The 14024-nt window shown below is 43.6% G+C and overlaps 1 protein-coding gene across 8 annotated transcripts in view; it reads left to right on the top strand.

Moving 5' to 3' along the window:
• The window catches only part of GPR62 (G protein-coupled receptor 62), a 43097-nt gene that overhangs the window by 17132 nt on the left and 11941 nt on the right, over window positions 1-14024 (top strand). For 4 of the 8 annotated variants that reach the window (XR_008316502.1, XR_008316504.1, XR_008316505.1 and 1 more), the window contains 2 exons: window positions 2392-2450; window positions 7699-9835. Coding sequence is in view for 1 of the 8 variants with exons in the window: in XM_053297541.1 (XP_053153516.1) it covers window positions 7820-9046 (1227 nt within the window). In the remaining 7 variants the exon portion in view is untranslated. Of the gene's footprint in view, window positions 1-2391; window positions 2451-5452; window positions 5512-6099; window positions 7574-7698; window positions 13663-14024 lie in introns of those variants that run through there. The other 4 variants (XR_008316503.1, XM_053297541.1, XR_008316507.1 and 1 more) reach the window with 4 other exon arrangements.

Here is a 14024-nt window from a genome sequence, read left to right as displayed (position 1 = left end):
GCAAGAAGTACTTCTTTCAGGGAAAGCTAATCTAGAGATGAGAAGCAAATCTTTTCAACAGACGTTGGGTATTCTGTAGGTTGCCTAATAGATGCCCCCACTTGAAACAATCACGAAAATACGAAATTCTGGTCTAAGTCTTGTTTCTCAAAACCACTGGCATGAAGATTTTTGAGGGAGGAAATCGGTATCATGTCTGTAATTATATACGTACTGTATATGTTCATCCTTGCAACCACCCTGGAAGGTATTTCATTGCTATTTCTATATTACAGCTGGAGAAACTGAATGTCAATGGCTGTGTATGAAATGTATTTAAACCTAGTTCCAATACTTTTCACCCTACTGCTATGCCAAGGATGAGTGGCAAAGCATCATTTATAAAGAGCTATAGGACCTATGTGATTTTGAACACCATCACAGTCAAGCTCTGGTTTAATTTTGTCTGTAAAAGAATCTAAGTTGAAATAAATGGTCTTTGAAATTCTGGGAAATCAACATATACATCATGACTCCCAGTCTGTTTCCAGACCCAATTCAAAGTGCTGGTTTTAACCTTAACCCTAAATGGTTTGGGACTGGGTTATCTGAGGGAGTGCCTTGCCCCATATGTCCCTACCCAAAACTTAAGATCTTCTTTGGAGGCCCTCCTCCAGGTGCCTCTGCTAAACCTTGGAAGGAACCTTGGAATAGCCTCTCCAAGGAGGTTCACCTGGCTTCATCACTTTGTTCTTTTAGATGCCAGGTAAAGACCTTTTCGTTCACCTAGGCCTTTTAAATTTTGGTTTTCAGATCTGATCTGATTTTTAACTAATTTTAAAATGAGTTCTTAAGCTGCTTTGTATTATATTTTGTTTTTTCTTTTCACCTTTTTTGGAGTCTGTTATGATTTAATGTGTTAAGTGTTTTTATGTTATATTTTAATCCTCTCTTGTGAGCCGGCCAGAGAACAATTTGTTATGGGGTGGCTAAAAGTTGTTTATCATTATCGTTATTATTAATGTGCTGAGCCCCCCTGAAATAGCCAGACAGTCCAAGGAGCTAAAACATGAAGCATCCATTCAGGTGCTGATTCCACTTACCTAGATGCTACTGTGCAGAATAGCTACCATTGCTTGCCACTGGTGTGCTGACCCTGATAAGCCAGAGCAGGAATGGTATCTTCTCCCTTAGGGGAATGAAGTCAGCCCAGGTTGACTCACTTTATACTTCAGTTTCTGCCCTTGTGTAAGCAGTGATTTCAATAATAATAATAATAATTCGATTTCTATACCACCCTTCCAAAAATGGCTCAGGGCGGTTTACACAGAGAAATAATAAATAAATAAGATGGCTCCCTGTCCCCAGAAGGGCTCACAAGATAGACACCAGCAGCAGTCGCTGGAGGGATGCTGTGCTGGGGGTGGATAGGGCCAGTTACTCTCCCCCTGCTAAATAAAGAGAATCACCATGTTAAAAAGGTGCCTCTTTGCCCAGTTAGCAGGGGATGCAGGCTTAATGCAGGCTTGTTGTGTTTCATTTTCTTACTTTTGAACTTAAATGACTGGTCCTGTACCTGTCAGCCAATGGTCAATCTCTTTGTGACTTCACAATGTGAGAATAAAAGACTTAAGGAGGGATCCCAATTGGGCGAGGGGGGGGGATTTTTCCACCCCTGTAGAAAGAGGGTTAACCACACTGTTAGCAGAACTGCTCCGGAGTGCTTGGCAAGACACTTCAACAATGCTTTGGCTTAGCATGGGGAATTAGCTTGGCTGGAGGGAGCAGTCCTGTTACAGTATCAATTTGAGCAACTATTGCATTGTGGAAATGAAGAAGAGGCAGAAGTGCCATACAACAGATTTAATTAAGGATAAAGGGGGTACATGAAGGCAAATGTTAGTTAGGCCAGTTAAGAAAACCTTAACTGATAGTCTTAAAAAGAATCTCACTGAAGGTAATTTTAGCTAAGGGTCCAAATTGCAGGTTAAGGCTTGCTGTAGAAAGTACCTGTGGTTGTCTTTGGTAGAATACAGGAGGGGTTTACCATTGCCATCTCCTGAGCAGTCTGAGATGATGCCTTTCAGCATCTTCCTATATTGCTGCTGCCCAATATAGTACCAGCGGGGATTTGAACCGGCAACCTTCTGCTTGTTAGTCAAGCATTTCCCCACTGCACCACTTAGTAGGTATGGCTTAAATTCATGCAGTCATTTCATGGCTGAGCAGGATATGTACCTGGGACTTCCCGCTCACAGTATGATACTCTTAACCAATACACCGCAGTGACTTGCATGTGTGTGAGAGAGCGAGCGAGCACAGACAGGATTTAATGCAATCTGTTATGAAGACGGACCTAATACAGCCACCTTGAAATTATAATAGTGATGTACTGTTGCTTTCATTTTACAGACAGCAAAGCATTTTACAGGAGAAAGAATGGTGAGCTACAGCCCTATGCATTTTAGCAAGTGAGTATGCAGATGACACCCTCTTGTTTCTTTCCAAACCACAGGAATCCGTCCCTAAACTTATGGAATTACTATACCAATTTGGGGACCTCTCTGGCTACAAAATTAATTGGCACAAATCTGAGGCCATGTCCATTGGGAAATTGCCCCTCTCTCATAGGGATATGCCCTGGCCCTTTACTTGGAAAACAGACTCCGTGAAATACTTAGGTATTCTAATTACTAAACAACCTAATCAAATTGTCAAAACTAACTTAGATAACATACTTTCACAGATTAAGATAGACTTCCTCCGCCAGGCTGACCTTCCACTGAGTTTGTGGGGTAAGATAGCTGTTGTAAAAATGAATGTTATGCCCAGATGTATTTATACTTTAAGAGGGCTTCCGTTGCTTATTCCTCAAAGATACTTTAGAGAAATTGACAGAGCTGTGAGGAGGTTCCTCTGGGGTAATGGCAGGCCTCAGATTGCTTTTAATAAACTCCAGTTGGCCGCAGACAAAGGGGGCTTCAACCTAGTGAATCTTAGATTGTACAATAACACGTTTTTAATTGCACAGGCTATCCATTGGCATGCCAACACAGATGGGGAAAGGGCAGAATGGGCTCAAGTGGAGCTACCAGAACTGAAGCCCTTGGAAGGATGGGAAGCACTTGGCTCCAGATATCTTAAACATCCCCACTACCAATCCCCTACCATACTAGCAGCCCAACACACCTGGAAGGAACTGGCAAGGCAACTAAACTTTGATCCCTATGCCCACATGGATATGACACTGTGGGGTAACCCACATATATTGATAGGCAAACAACCAATTTTGTGGAAACATTGGATTGATAAAGGGATTTACTGATTATCACAGCTGAAAAATGTAAATGATAGCTACAAACTATTTGCACTCCTGCAAGAAGAGTTCCACCAGCATGTGCCTGGCAATATATGCAACTGAGACATACCATATCGGCTCAATTCGGTCCAGACGCCTTGGCGACCCCAGCAACTCCAGCGCAGGGCATACTGGGGAAACCCCCGAGCCGGGAGGCTGCTTTTAAGCCTCCTGGCCAGGGGGCTGCTCACAAACAAATAGCCTGGGTTTGCGGAGCGCTCGCTCCGCAAACCTGGGCTAAGGGGTGGGCTACAGGAGCAGGTTAGCCGCTCCAGAACCACCGGGCTTGGATGCGAGCCCGGTGGTTCTTACGATCACAAAAATCGGGCTAGGATTTAGCCCAATTTTTGTGATTGTAAGAATAGCCCCAATGGCTTTGGCGGAGCCTGCCGGTTGCCAAGAGGTTGATATTGAGGCTGTGGAAATCTCCCAATCCCCCTCGGTGCGAGGATTGGGTACAGGACCTACTTAAGCTTGCAGCACATGAAAAATGGGCCCTCTTAAAAGTAAATAAATTGGATAAATGGTCTGAAATTTGGGATAACTTTCTTAATCTTTTCTTAGAATAAGAATCTTTCTGATCTATCCACATCTTAGTGCAATGGTGATTCTCCCTTCTTCTCTTCTCTTCTCTTCTCTTCTCTTCTCTTCTCTTCTCTTCTCTTCTCTTCTCTTTCTTTCTTTCTTTCTTTCTTTCTTTCTTTCTTTCTTTCTTGGGGGAGGGTATGGGGCGTGGGGGGGCAACTTGGGCATGTTGTTGCAAAATATAAATTGTTATAAAATGTTTAAAAACATTAAATTGAAAAAATTCAAGATGGGGGAGTCAAATTTCTGCTCTTTACTAAAAACAAGAAGGCTACTGAATGGGGTGTGGGACAAAGGGGCCTGCCCCCTGCGTCTGACGTCAGCAGCATCTGACATCAGATGCAGCAGGGGGCGTGGCCTCGCTCTGAAACGGGCCCCACGCCCCGTTTCAGAGCAAATACCAACCAGCACTGACTGTGTATGCAGTGTGGCCGGGAGCTGCTCTCCCTGCCTTAAGGGAGGAATGTGAATGCAGTGCTGCCGGTATTTGCTCTGAAACGGATCGTGCAGCCCCGTTTCAGAGCGGAGCCGTGCCGCCTGCATCAGGCGCAGTGGGCGCGGGGCTTGCTTCCCCCACACCTCCAGGCAAGCACAGCGAGGCCCCTCCAAACGTGAGGGTCGCCCCGCCCTAAGGTCGGGCCTGTTCCTAAGCTTTGCACAGGAAAAGAGGGAGAGAAACTACCAATGTCTGTGACATTTGTACCAATACAATAGATATCTTGAGGATACATCTTCATGGTACATATGAAGGTGTGCTTTAAAGTTCAGATTTGCATAATCAGTGCATCTGATTCCTGCAACTCACATGCAGCATTCTGAACATAGTCTGAACATAGGTGCCCAATATAATAAAAGCCTTGCTGGATCAGACCAAAGGCCTAAATACTCCAACATCCTGTTTTCCACAGTGATCAACCAGATGCCTCCAGGAAGCAGACAAGCAGAACCTGAAGGCAATAGCCTTCTCCCCATGGCTCACCAGCAACAAGTGGTATTTAGTGAAGAGTAACTCCTGCATTGCCGACAAGGATAACACGCCAATGTTCTTGCAACCCAATGTTATATGAGTGTAGAGGACTTCCACACAACACTGCACCTTGTGTATCAAGTTTAGAGCTAAAAGGCCAAACTGTGAGTGCAGGAATGTCTCATCTCGTGCACATAGTGCAAATAATTTGATATATATTTGCAAGCACAGTATTCCCTTTAAATGTAGAAATAAAAGGGAGCTTAGAGATCCAATGGTATACCTGCCTTCAACTGTTAAAAATAAAAACCCTTCTCAAGATTTCTTGACATGTGACTCAGGATGCTTGAGAATATGGGTTTGGCCAACCTCCAAAATATGTGAATGGCATCTGCTCTGCTCTAATTTGGCTTATATCTAGGTTGTGCACACTAAGTTGTTTTATGGCTGCTTCCCTCATACATATAAGGAAATCTTTAGATTTAAATAAGGTTTACTTTATTCAGCAACAACTCCATTTTCTCCTTCCCTTTCCCTCCTGACTCCTCCCCCACTCTCTACAGGATGTCCCTTGGGACAAATGTCCAAACAAACAAACAAACAAACAATTCTGCACCCAAAGGTAAGTCAAATTCAGGGCCAAATCAAGCGGAACTCTGAAACATGCATAACTTAACAAACATTAAATTCTGAGTAGCTGCTTATTTTGCATCATTAGTCTGTTTCTGCCAGGCCTGCAAAGAGGTCAGGAGCTGGGCAAGACATTAACACTCCACGTCCTGATTGCTGAAAATCTTATTCAGTCTGGAAATCTTACTACTGGCTCCAGAGATTCTCCAGGCATTTCCTACATACTAACAAGCTTATTTTTGCAGCCTGTGAGGAAAAGGGATGGGAAAAGCTATAGGGCCTCTTCAGCCTCAGCCAAAGAAGAATATGTAGAGGGAAGGAGACATACTATTTCCCATCTCCTCTGTCACTCCTAGTTCCTCCTTGGCCTTCTCCTTTCTCTGCCTCTTATATGCAGTGTGCCAACCATGTTTGCGTCCTACCATTCCTTGTCCTGCACGCAGGCCCAAGGCCTATGAATAGGCCTTTCCAGGTGCCTACACTATTGTCTTTTAGGCTCCAGGCAAAGACTGTTTTATTTTCTGAGGCCTTTGAGAAACAATTGTGTTTAGTGTTGTCCCTGGTTCACCTCAGTGTATTCTGTTATTTTGATGATTTCTTCACATTTATTGTACTTAACTGTATGCTTTGTTTATTTTTAAACACAAAAGTGATTCAAGAATATGTTAAATAAGCAGTTTGTTGGTCAACAGCTTCTCATGTGGCTCTGCTCCATACTTGTGGTAGCAAGTATGAATTGTCCCCTTAGCTAAGCAGGGTCTGCCCTGGTTGCATTTGAATGGGAGACCACATGTGAGCACTGTAAGATATTCCCCTTGAGCTGATCTGGGAAGAGCATCTGGGTTCCAAGTTCGCTTCCTGGAAGCTCCAAGATAGGGCTGAGAGAGATTCCTGCCTGCAACCTTGAAAAAGCCGCTGCCAGTCTGTGTAGACAATACTGAGCTAGATGGACCAATGGTCTGACTCAGTATATGGCAGCTTACTATGTTCCCATGTTCCAGTTCTCAGGAAACTGTATTCTGCATGTTGAGTGTTTCTTGCTGCATTTTCGTAGAACTGCAGAATATAAACTGTGGAGGCTTACGTCTCTGAAAGGAGAAGTATAGTTCCAATGCTCTTCGAAGACAGGGGCGTAGCAAGGTTGGAGTGGGCCCAGAGACAAGACTTTAAAATGCCCCCCTCCCTTTACTGAAGCTCAGCTCATGAAGTAAAGACATCTTAAATGAGGCTGAATAGTGGTAACAAAAAGCTTAGTGACACTCACATCAATTTTGGAGGATGAATACAATTGAAGGAAGCCCGGGCGAGTGTTCGGCTGGGGGAGTCAGTCATGTGACTTGCCTCTGAGGGGCCCCCCAAGGCATTGGGCCCTCAGACAACTGTCTCCACTTGCCCTATTATAGTTATGCCCCGATTCGAAGAGGATGGAGACTGTTGCTAGGAACATCCTCACCAAGTTTTCTGTGTGCTACAATAAAGGATATCCCATCATTACCCCATTACTTTGTGTTCACAAAAGTAGGAGCTATCGAAACAACAGCGCATGTGTTTATTATATTGTAGCTTTTACAGGGACATTCACAGTGTGTATATTATCCCATATTTATCAAATCTTTGGGCTTTTCTGATAATGATGATATATGTCATCTTTTATCAGACCATGATGACAAGATTTCTTATGTAGTTGCCAAATTCTGCCCAATTGCTAGTAGAATTCGTAAGACCATGTTATGTAGTTGAATGGTCAAATACTACTATCTACTAAAGATAGTTATTTTAATCTGAACTGAGTTTTTTCTCTTCCTTTTTCCTTTGTAATGTCTGTATGAATTTTATGTATCTGTATTTTTCTGGTCAGTGACTGAAAATAAACGCCTACTACTTCTACAGAGCAGCAGTTTCCAGATTGCTGGCAACCTTGAGTTACACGAGCTCTGGATAGGGCTGCCGAGTTACCTTATCTCTCACTTGCTTCTAGCACAGGGGTTCTCAAACTTGGGTCCCCAGATGTTAAACTACAACTCCAATCATCCCAGCCATCTCCTGTGAATAATGTAAGTTGTAGTCCAACAGCCTCTGGAGATCTAAGTCTGAGAACCCCTGGCCTGTTCTGGCACAATCCAGTCATTCATTCATTACTAAGTTGTTAAGTTTTGCTCTTCTTTTTCTTTCTCCACAGGGATAAAGTACCACCAGAGAAGAAGATGGTGGCAGTGACATACAACCCAAACGTCCACTGGCCACCAGTGTACATTCTTGCTGCCAGGGTCCAGGCCCATTTGAAATAGACCTCAGGGACAATGGTCAACAGAACTAGGATTAATTCTACCCAGGGACTTGATGCATTCTATCCACCTGAGGTGTCCCAGTTTCAGGAGGCCATTGGCATTTTCTTCATGGTCATGCTGAGCGTCATTGCCTTGGTTGCCAATACAGCAGTCATGGTTGTCATTCTCAAGACGCCACTGCTGAGGAAGTTCATCTTTGTCTGCCATCTCTGCCTAGTAGATCTGTTGTCATCCATTTTTGTCATGCCCCTGGGGATCATCTCCAGCTCCACTTGTTTTAACAGAGTTTTATACAGCATTGCTGAATGCCAGACACTGATCTTCCTGAATGTTTGCTTCATCAGTGCCTCCATCCTCACCATCTCTGTGATCAGTATCGAACGGTACTATTACATTGTCCATCCGATGAGATACGAGGTCAAGATGACTACTGGGCTGGCAGCCACAGTTGTGGCTTTCATCTGGGTTAAGTCCATTCTTGTCGCTGCTTTGGCACTAGTGGGCTGGCCCCAAGACAATGGAGCCAGCAGTGCCAGCAAGTGTACTGTTTATTGGAGCCCTGGAGCCCACAAGAAGATCTTTGTGATCATCTTCAGCATTCTCTGCTTTATAGTTCCCACCTTGATCATATTTGCAGTCTATGGCAGCATCTACAAGGTAGCCCGGATTGCTTCCCTGCAGCATGTCCCTGTCCCTTCCTGGACAGCCACACCCCGGCAACGATCAGACTCCATTCACAGCCAAGTCACTATCATCACAACGAGGAACGTGCCTCCCAGGCTGTCACCAGAACGCTTGTTTGGTGGGAATAAGGCTGCCATGACATTAGTCCTGATTGTAGGTCAATTCCTCTGTTGCTGGCTCCCATTCTTCTCCTTCCACCTACACTGCTCCATCACCTCTGCCTCTACGGTCCCTGGTTATGGTGAAATTGTTGTGACCTGGCTTGCCTATTCCTCCTTTGCTATCAACCCTTTTTTCTATGGGCTACTGAACCGTCAGATCAGGGAAGAACTGGCAAAACTGGGACGACAATGCCTCAGTAAGCCCCTGAGTCAAGAGCTGTGCATCTCCAGCCCAGAAGGTTCCATCCAGGAGAATTTCCTCCAGTTCCTGCAAAGGACCAGTTGCACAATAGAGACACGTTCCAGCTATGTTAATTCCAGCCCCAGGAACACTTTGGACCAGGCTGCTTTGGGGTTCAGAATCCCAGGACAAATCCCAGAGGAAACCAACTGATGAAAGAACCGTGGTTTGGGGTCATCATGTATACACCTCTTCCCAACTGGCTTTAAATTAAGAGGAAGAAGAGGGAGCTCAATGCACTGAAAGAATAGGCTGAGCCTTCTTTGTTGGAAGAGTCTGCATGTGAAACAATTGCTTCTCTCATAACTATGCGAGTAAATGGGATGAAGGAATGGTTTCCGCCTGTGGCTGACAGGGCTGGATCTGATGAGGTCAGAGCCAGTTTTACCGATAGAGAACTGTAGTCAGCCACTTAGGGTGGGGCTGAGCAAGGGCAGAACTTTTAACCAAATTTTCAGAGAGCACTTTGCGGAAGATCATGTTGTGAATAAGGGCCTTTCCAGACAACCCTCCCAAAGTGCTTCTTTTTGTAAGTGTTAAGATACTGTTAGCCCCAAGCCAGCATCAGCGGTAGCCAGCCATGGAAGGAAACATGTTTTGCTGCCTTGTGAATGTACATACAGCCAAGTTGTTTGGGGTATTTTTAAAGGTGGGGGGCAGGGGATAGACAAAAATTCATACTTCAGAGCACCCATTCTCCAAAGGTAAAAATGGTGGAGCATCTTAAACTCTTTGAAATGTCACTGATTGAGGAGGTGGAGAGAGAACTGGCACTGATCAGGTACCTGAGAACCTAGAGTAATCACCACCTGCACAAAACTTCTTATTGCTACAAAAGCTGGGGCTGCAATGAATGAGTGGAGGGTACTTCATTTTCCAAGCATCTCAACAGTGTGGTGTGGATGCAAGAAAAACTTGATTTCCCAGGAACTCAGGTTCTAGGTAGGAAATGTTCTCTGGATCGTAATAAATGAGTAACCACCACATATTCCATATGCCGGAATAATATTGTTTGGAAATGTCCGAACAAAGGAAACCTCTGTTAGTAGGGTAGATTCTGGGCTCTTTTAGATAGTAATATATTTCAACTTCACCACAAATTACAACAGGAGATCAGATTAGAGATCCATACAATGTTCAAGGGCATTGCATAATATCTTAGACCATCTGCAGCACTCTGTGAAAAAACTGGGTATTCCCCCCAAGTTAGACTAAAAGACATTTGAGAAAACATGGCTTTTTCACACATTGCCAGCAGATGACACTAAGACTATTACGTAACAATCTTGAAAGTTGTGCGGGTTTCTCTTTTTATCTCCCATTGTAATTTGTGCTGAAGCTAAACTATATCATCATCTGGAAGAGCCCTCTGTTATATTTGTGCATGGATGCTTGAAAAGTCTGCATTGAAGGATCTGGGATTATTCATTTAAACTTGTTGTGGTTTACGGAGGGTCTGTGTTCATTTTTATTTTTCATCCAAGACTAGTTCTGAGTGGAGGCAAAAGTGAGGAAACCCCTCAGCAAAGGACATAGAGGACAAATAATCTCTTTAGTTCTGCATCCCTCAGTATCAACGCATTCAAATTCTAGTAATATAATGCAAGTCTTTAAGGCTGCTTCTCCCCGAGCCCTCCCCTTACCATTTGGTAGCAAGCTAAAGTAGTTGGTGACATAGACAGAGTCCTCAAGATCATGGATGAGTCTAGGCCTCAGCAGGATGAAGGCTGAGGAAGATAGGCCTTTTTTGTCCCTTATTAGCCCCTGGTGGCGCAGTGGTAAAACTGCCGCCCTGTAACCAGAAGGTTACAAGTTCAATCCTGACCAGGGGCTCAAGGTTGACTCAGCCTTCCATCCTTCCGAGGTCGGTAAAATGAGTACCCAGAATGTTGGGGGCAATATGCTAAAATCATTGTAAACCGCTTAGAGAGCTCCGGCTATAGAGCGGTATATAAATGTAAGTGCTATTGCTATTGCTATTGCTATTATTAAAAACACACATACACTCACTGGCAAATTCTATTCTACAAATTTATATTAGGTTTATACCAGTGTAACTGTCATGACTTCCCCCAAAGTAACCTGGGAGTTGTAGTTTAGAAAGGGTCCGAGAATTCTCTAGCTCCCTGCAAACTCCCTACAACATGCTCCCTACTGTGCCTAAGGTTTCTTAGGGAAGGGGAATGATGGTTAAACCACTTTAAAGCTCTGGTATAAACGGATTAAGCTAGTTTAAAGCTGTGGTTAGTATGCCCAGTACTGACTCTCATCTGGTTTAGGTATGAGCAAATTCAAAAATAGGCATCTGCCAGTATTCTTTGTTGTGAGTGAGTGACAGATGGATGGTTTCTGTGGAGAAGAGAGTTTCCGTTTCCATGGTCTTCATGCATAAATCGGCGATGATCAGAGATAAGACCATTAAGGGTAGAAATGAATGAGGACGCCATATTGCAGGTCTTGTTCCCCCACTGAAGCAGAAAGTGAGCCGATTTTATTCCAGCTGAGATGAGCTATTGGTTCTGTGTGTAGCCGTATCACTTGGTACATTGTGACCTCCGAGAAAGTGCAGGTGAAATTGACACGCAAAGCTGTAATGGGGGAGACAGCTCACAGCAGCAGGCCAAGACAGCACAGTAGAACCTACCTGTCTTAAAGTGCTTCCAGTGACTCAAGCTTAATCTAAAGTGAAAGCAACCTCTTGATTAGCTTCATGTGACAAATGCAGGTTGTCAGAATAAGATGGAGAGTTTTTACGCCAGGGCATTACTTGGAACTTATTCATCCGTAGGGACAATGCCATTTATTTCAGGGATGTGCTTAAGAGCCCAGCAAAATCTAAGATGCTGCTATATAAATAACAGATGGTGATAATACAGTATGGGTGAGTTCTGCCGAATTTCACACCAGCAGCTACATTTGGTGGCCTTTCTCAATGAAGGACTAAAGTTGCAATTCTATGCACACGGAATCTGGGTTAAGCCCCATTGAATTCGGTAGGACTTACATCTGAGTAAATGTTTCAAGAACTGGGCTACAGGCAGATTGCTGTGGAATTTTTTTTTTTAATAAACTGCACTAAATATGAAGTGCTTTTGCACAATGGCTTCCCAAAGGTCCTTGTGACTTTTCAAATTATGATTTATTTTAACAACTTTCTGTTAAAGGAAGCAAAGCACTGGGGTATTAGGAGCAGGTTCTGTTTTTGGTTTCTTTAAGAAACCTAATTTTCCCAGCTGAGCAAGGAAGATCCATGTGCAGAAGTTGGCTTCAGAGGCTGATGCACTGTAGATGCAGATATGGCTCTAGCTATGCACCTTCATCAACATCATCATGCTCATCCATCACCCATTGACCTATTTAGGTGTACCTTTTGATGTGCACATGGATGCATATCCCCATCCAGGGCTACTTTTTAGGATGCATAACTAGTTGTCCATGGCCAGAGCTGGATCAGAGCCAATGTTCCTGCTTGATGGTTTATTTTTGTTCTCTTTCAACCACTGGAGTGAACCTTGAGATCAGTAAGGTTGACAGATCTCCTGGTGTTCAGCATGTGAAGGCCCCTGTAGACCAGCTTGGAAACACACTCAGATAGAAATGTCTGCCTCTCTCTCCTCATTGCCAACAACCCTTAGAAACTGACCTTGGTCACATAAGCGACAGTGTAGTTTCTACTGGGTATTGGGGGCTTTTCCAGATGGTGATATATTCCAGTATAAATTACAGTGGGAGATAAAAATGAGAAATACACACAATGTTCAGGAATATCACATAATATTATTAGCAACATCTGTGGCAATCCATAGGAACATAGAAAGCTGCCATATACTGAGCCAGAGCATTTGTCCATCTAGCTCAGTATCATCTACACAGACTGGCAGCAGCTTCTCCAAGGCTGCCAGCAGGAATCTCTCTCTGCCTTGTCTTGGAGATGCCAGGGAGGGAACTTGAAACCTTCTGCTCTTCCCAGAGCGGCTCCATCCCCTGAGGGGAATATCTTACAGTGCTCACACATCAAGTCTCCCATTCAGATGCAACCAGGGCAGACCCTGCTTAGCTAAGAGGACAAGTCATGCTTGCTACCACAAGACAAACCTTTTTCAAATTAGAATAAAAAGAGCTTGAAAAAACTAGTTTTTTTACAGATTGTAGCAGTTTGTCAGCAGATGGGGATGAGAATATTACTCAGCATCCTTCCATGTCGTGTGGATTTCTCTTTTTATCTGCTGTCATAATCTGTGCTGATGGTGGAATATATTACCATCTAAAAGAGCTGATGGTCTCTTGAGATGGATTCAGCAGGAGCAAATCAGCAAATGGGGATGAATTGGAGAAGTTTTGAAATGGACCAATTTTAGAGTCATCGGTCTTAGATTTAAATAGATATCAGAGCCCACAGTCTTGCTTGCATCTGTAGGGATGTGTCCCTGGGGTCCTTAGACAACACTAAGGTCATTGCACCCCATAATTTTTAATTATCCCAGGGTACTTTCCATATACACATAAAGGATGTACATGCACAAGGAAAGGAGATGGTAAAGGATTCCATGAGTATGCTCAGGGATGGGCTATGTTATTTGTGTGCCAACCTCCTTAGAGATCCCTGTTGGGGTTCGGTGAACTTCTTTACACCAGACTGGCGATTTCTTCTGAACTTTCAAAAAATGGAAATCTAATATTTGTAACAAACATGTAATGAAAACAACAAGCAAAAAACAAACAAACCTCCAATTGTTTTAAAATAAATAAAAATCAAAAGATTGAATGAATGTAACGTTTATGAACCTTAACCCTACTTCTTTATGGTCTGTGTTTACAAAGGGAAGTTTACCTATTTGGGAATGCCCCTCTGGCATATTTAAAGCACAATAACTTCATTGCTACCATTATACAGGCTGCATTCTCACAATCATAGTCATACTGGTTAAATAATTAACCTGAAATGCTGAGCCCTGTGGAGCTGGTTGTGAGAATGCAGATTTCCAGAGCAATCCTGTTCCAGCCACTGTGGTTAACAGTGGTTTGAAAATCAAGATAGATCTTGGTTATCTATCCTGGTTCAATGTGGTATAACTACACAGATGTTTGATCAGGATTGCTCTGGAAATCTGCATTCTCACAACCAGCTGCA

This window comes from Hemicordylus capensis, chromosome 2 (genome assembly GCF_027244095.1).
Source record: "Hemicordylus capensis ecotype Gifberg chromosome 2, rHemCap1.1.pri, whole genome shotgun sequence".
NCBI lineage: Eukaryota > Metazoa > Chordata > Lepidosauria > Squamata > Cordylidae > Hemicordylus > Hemicordylus capensis.
Note: the sequence above shows the minus strand (reverse complement) of the source record. Positions and strands in the feature narration are given on the sequence as shown.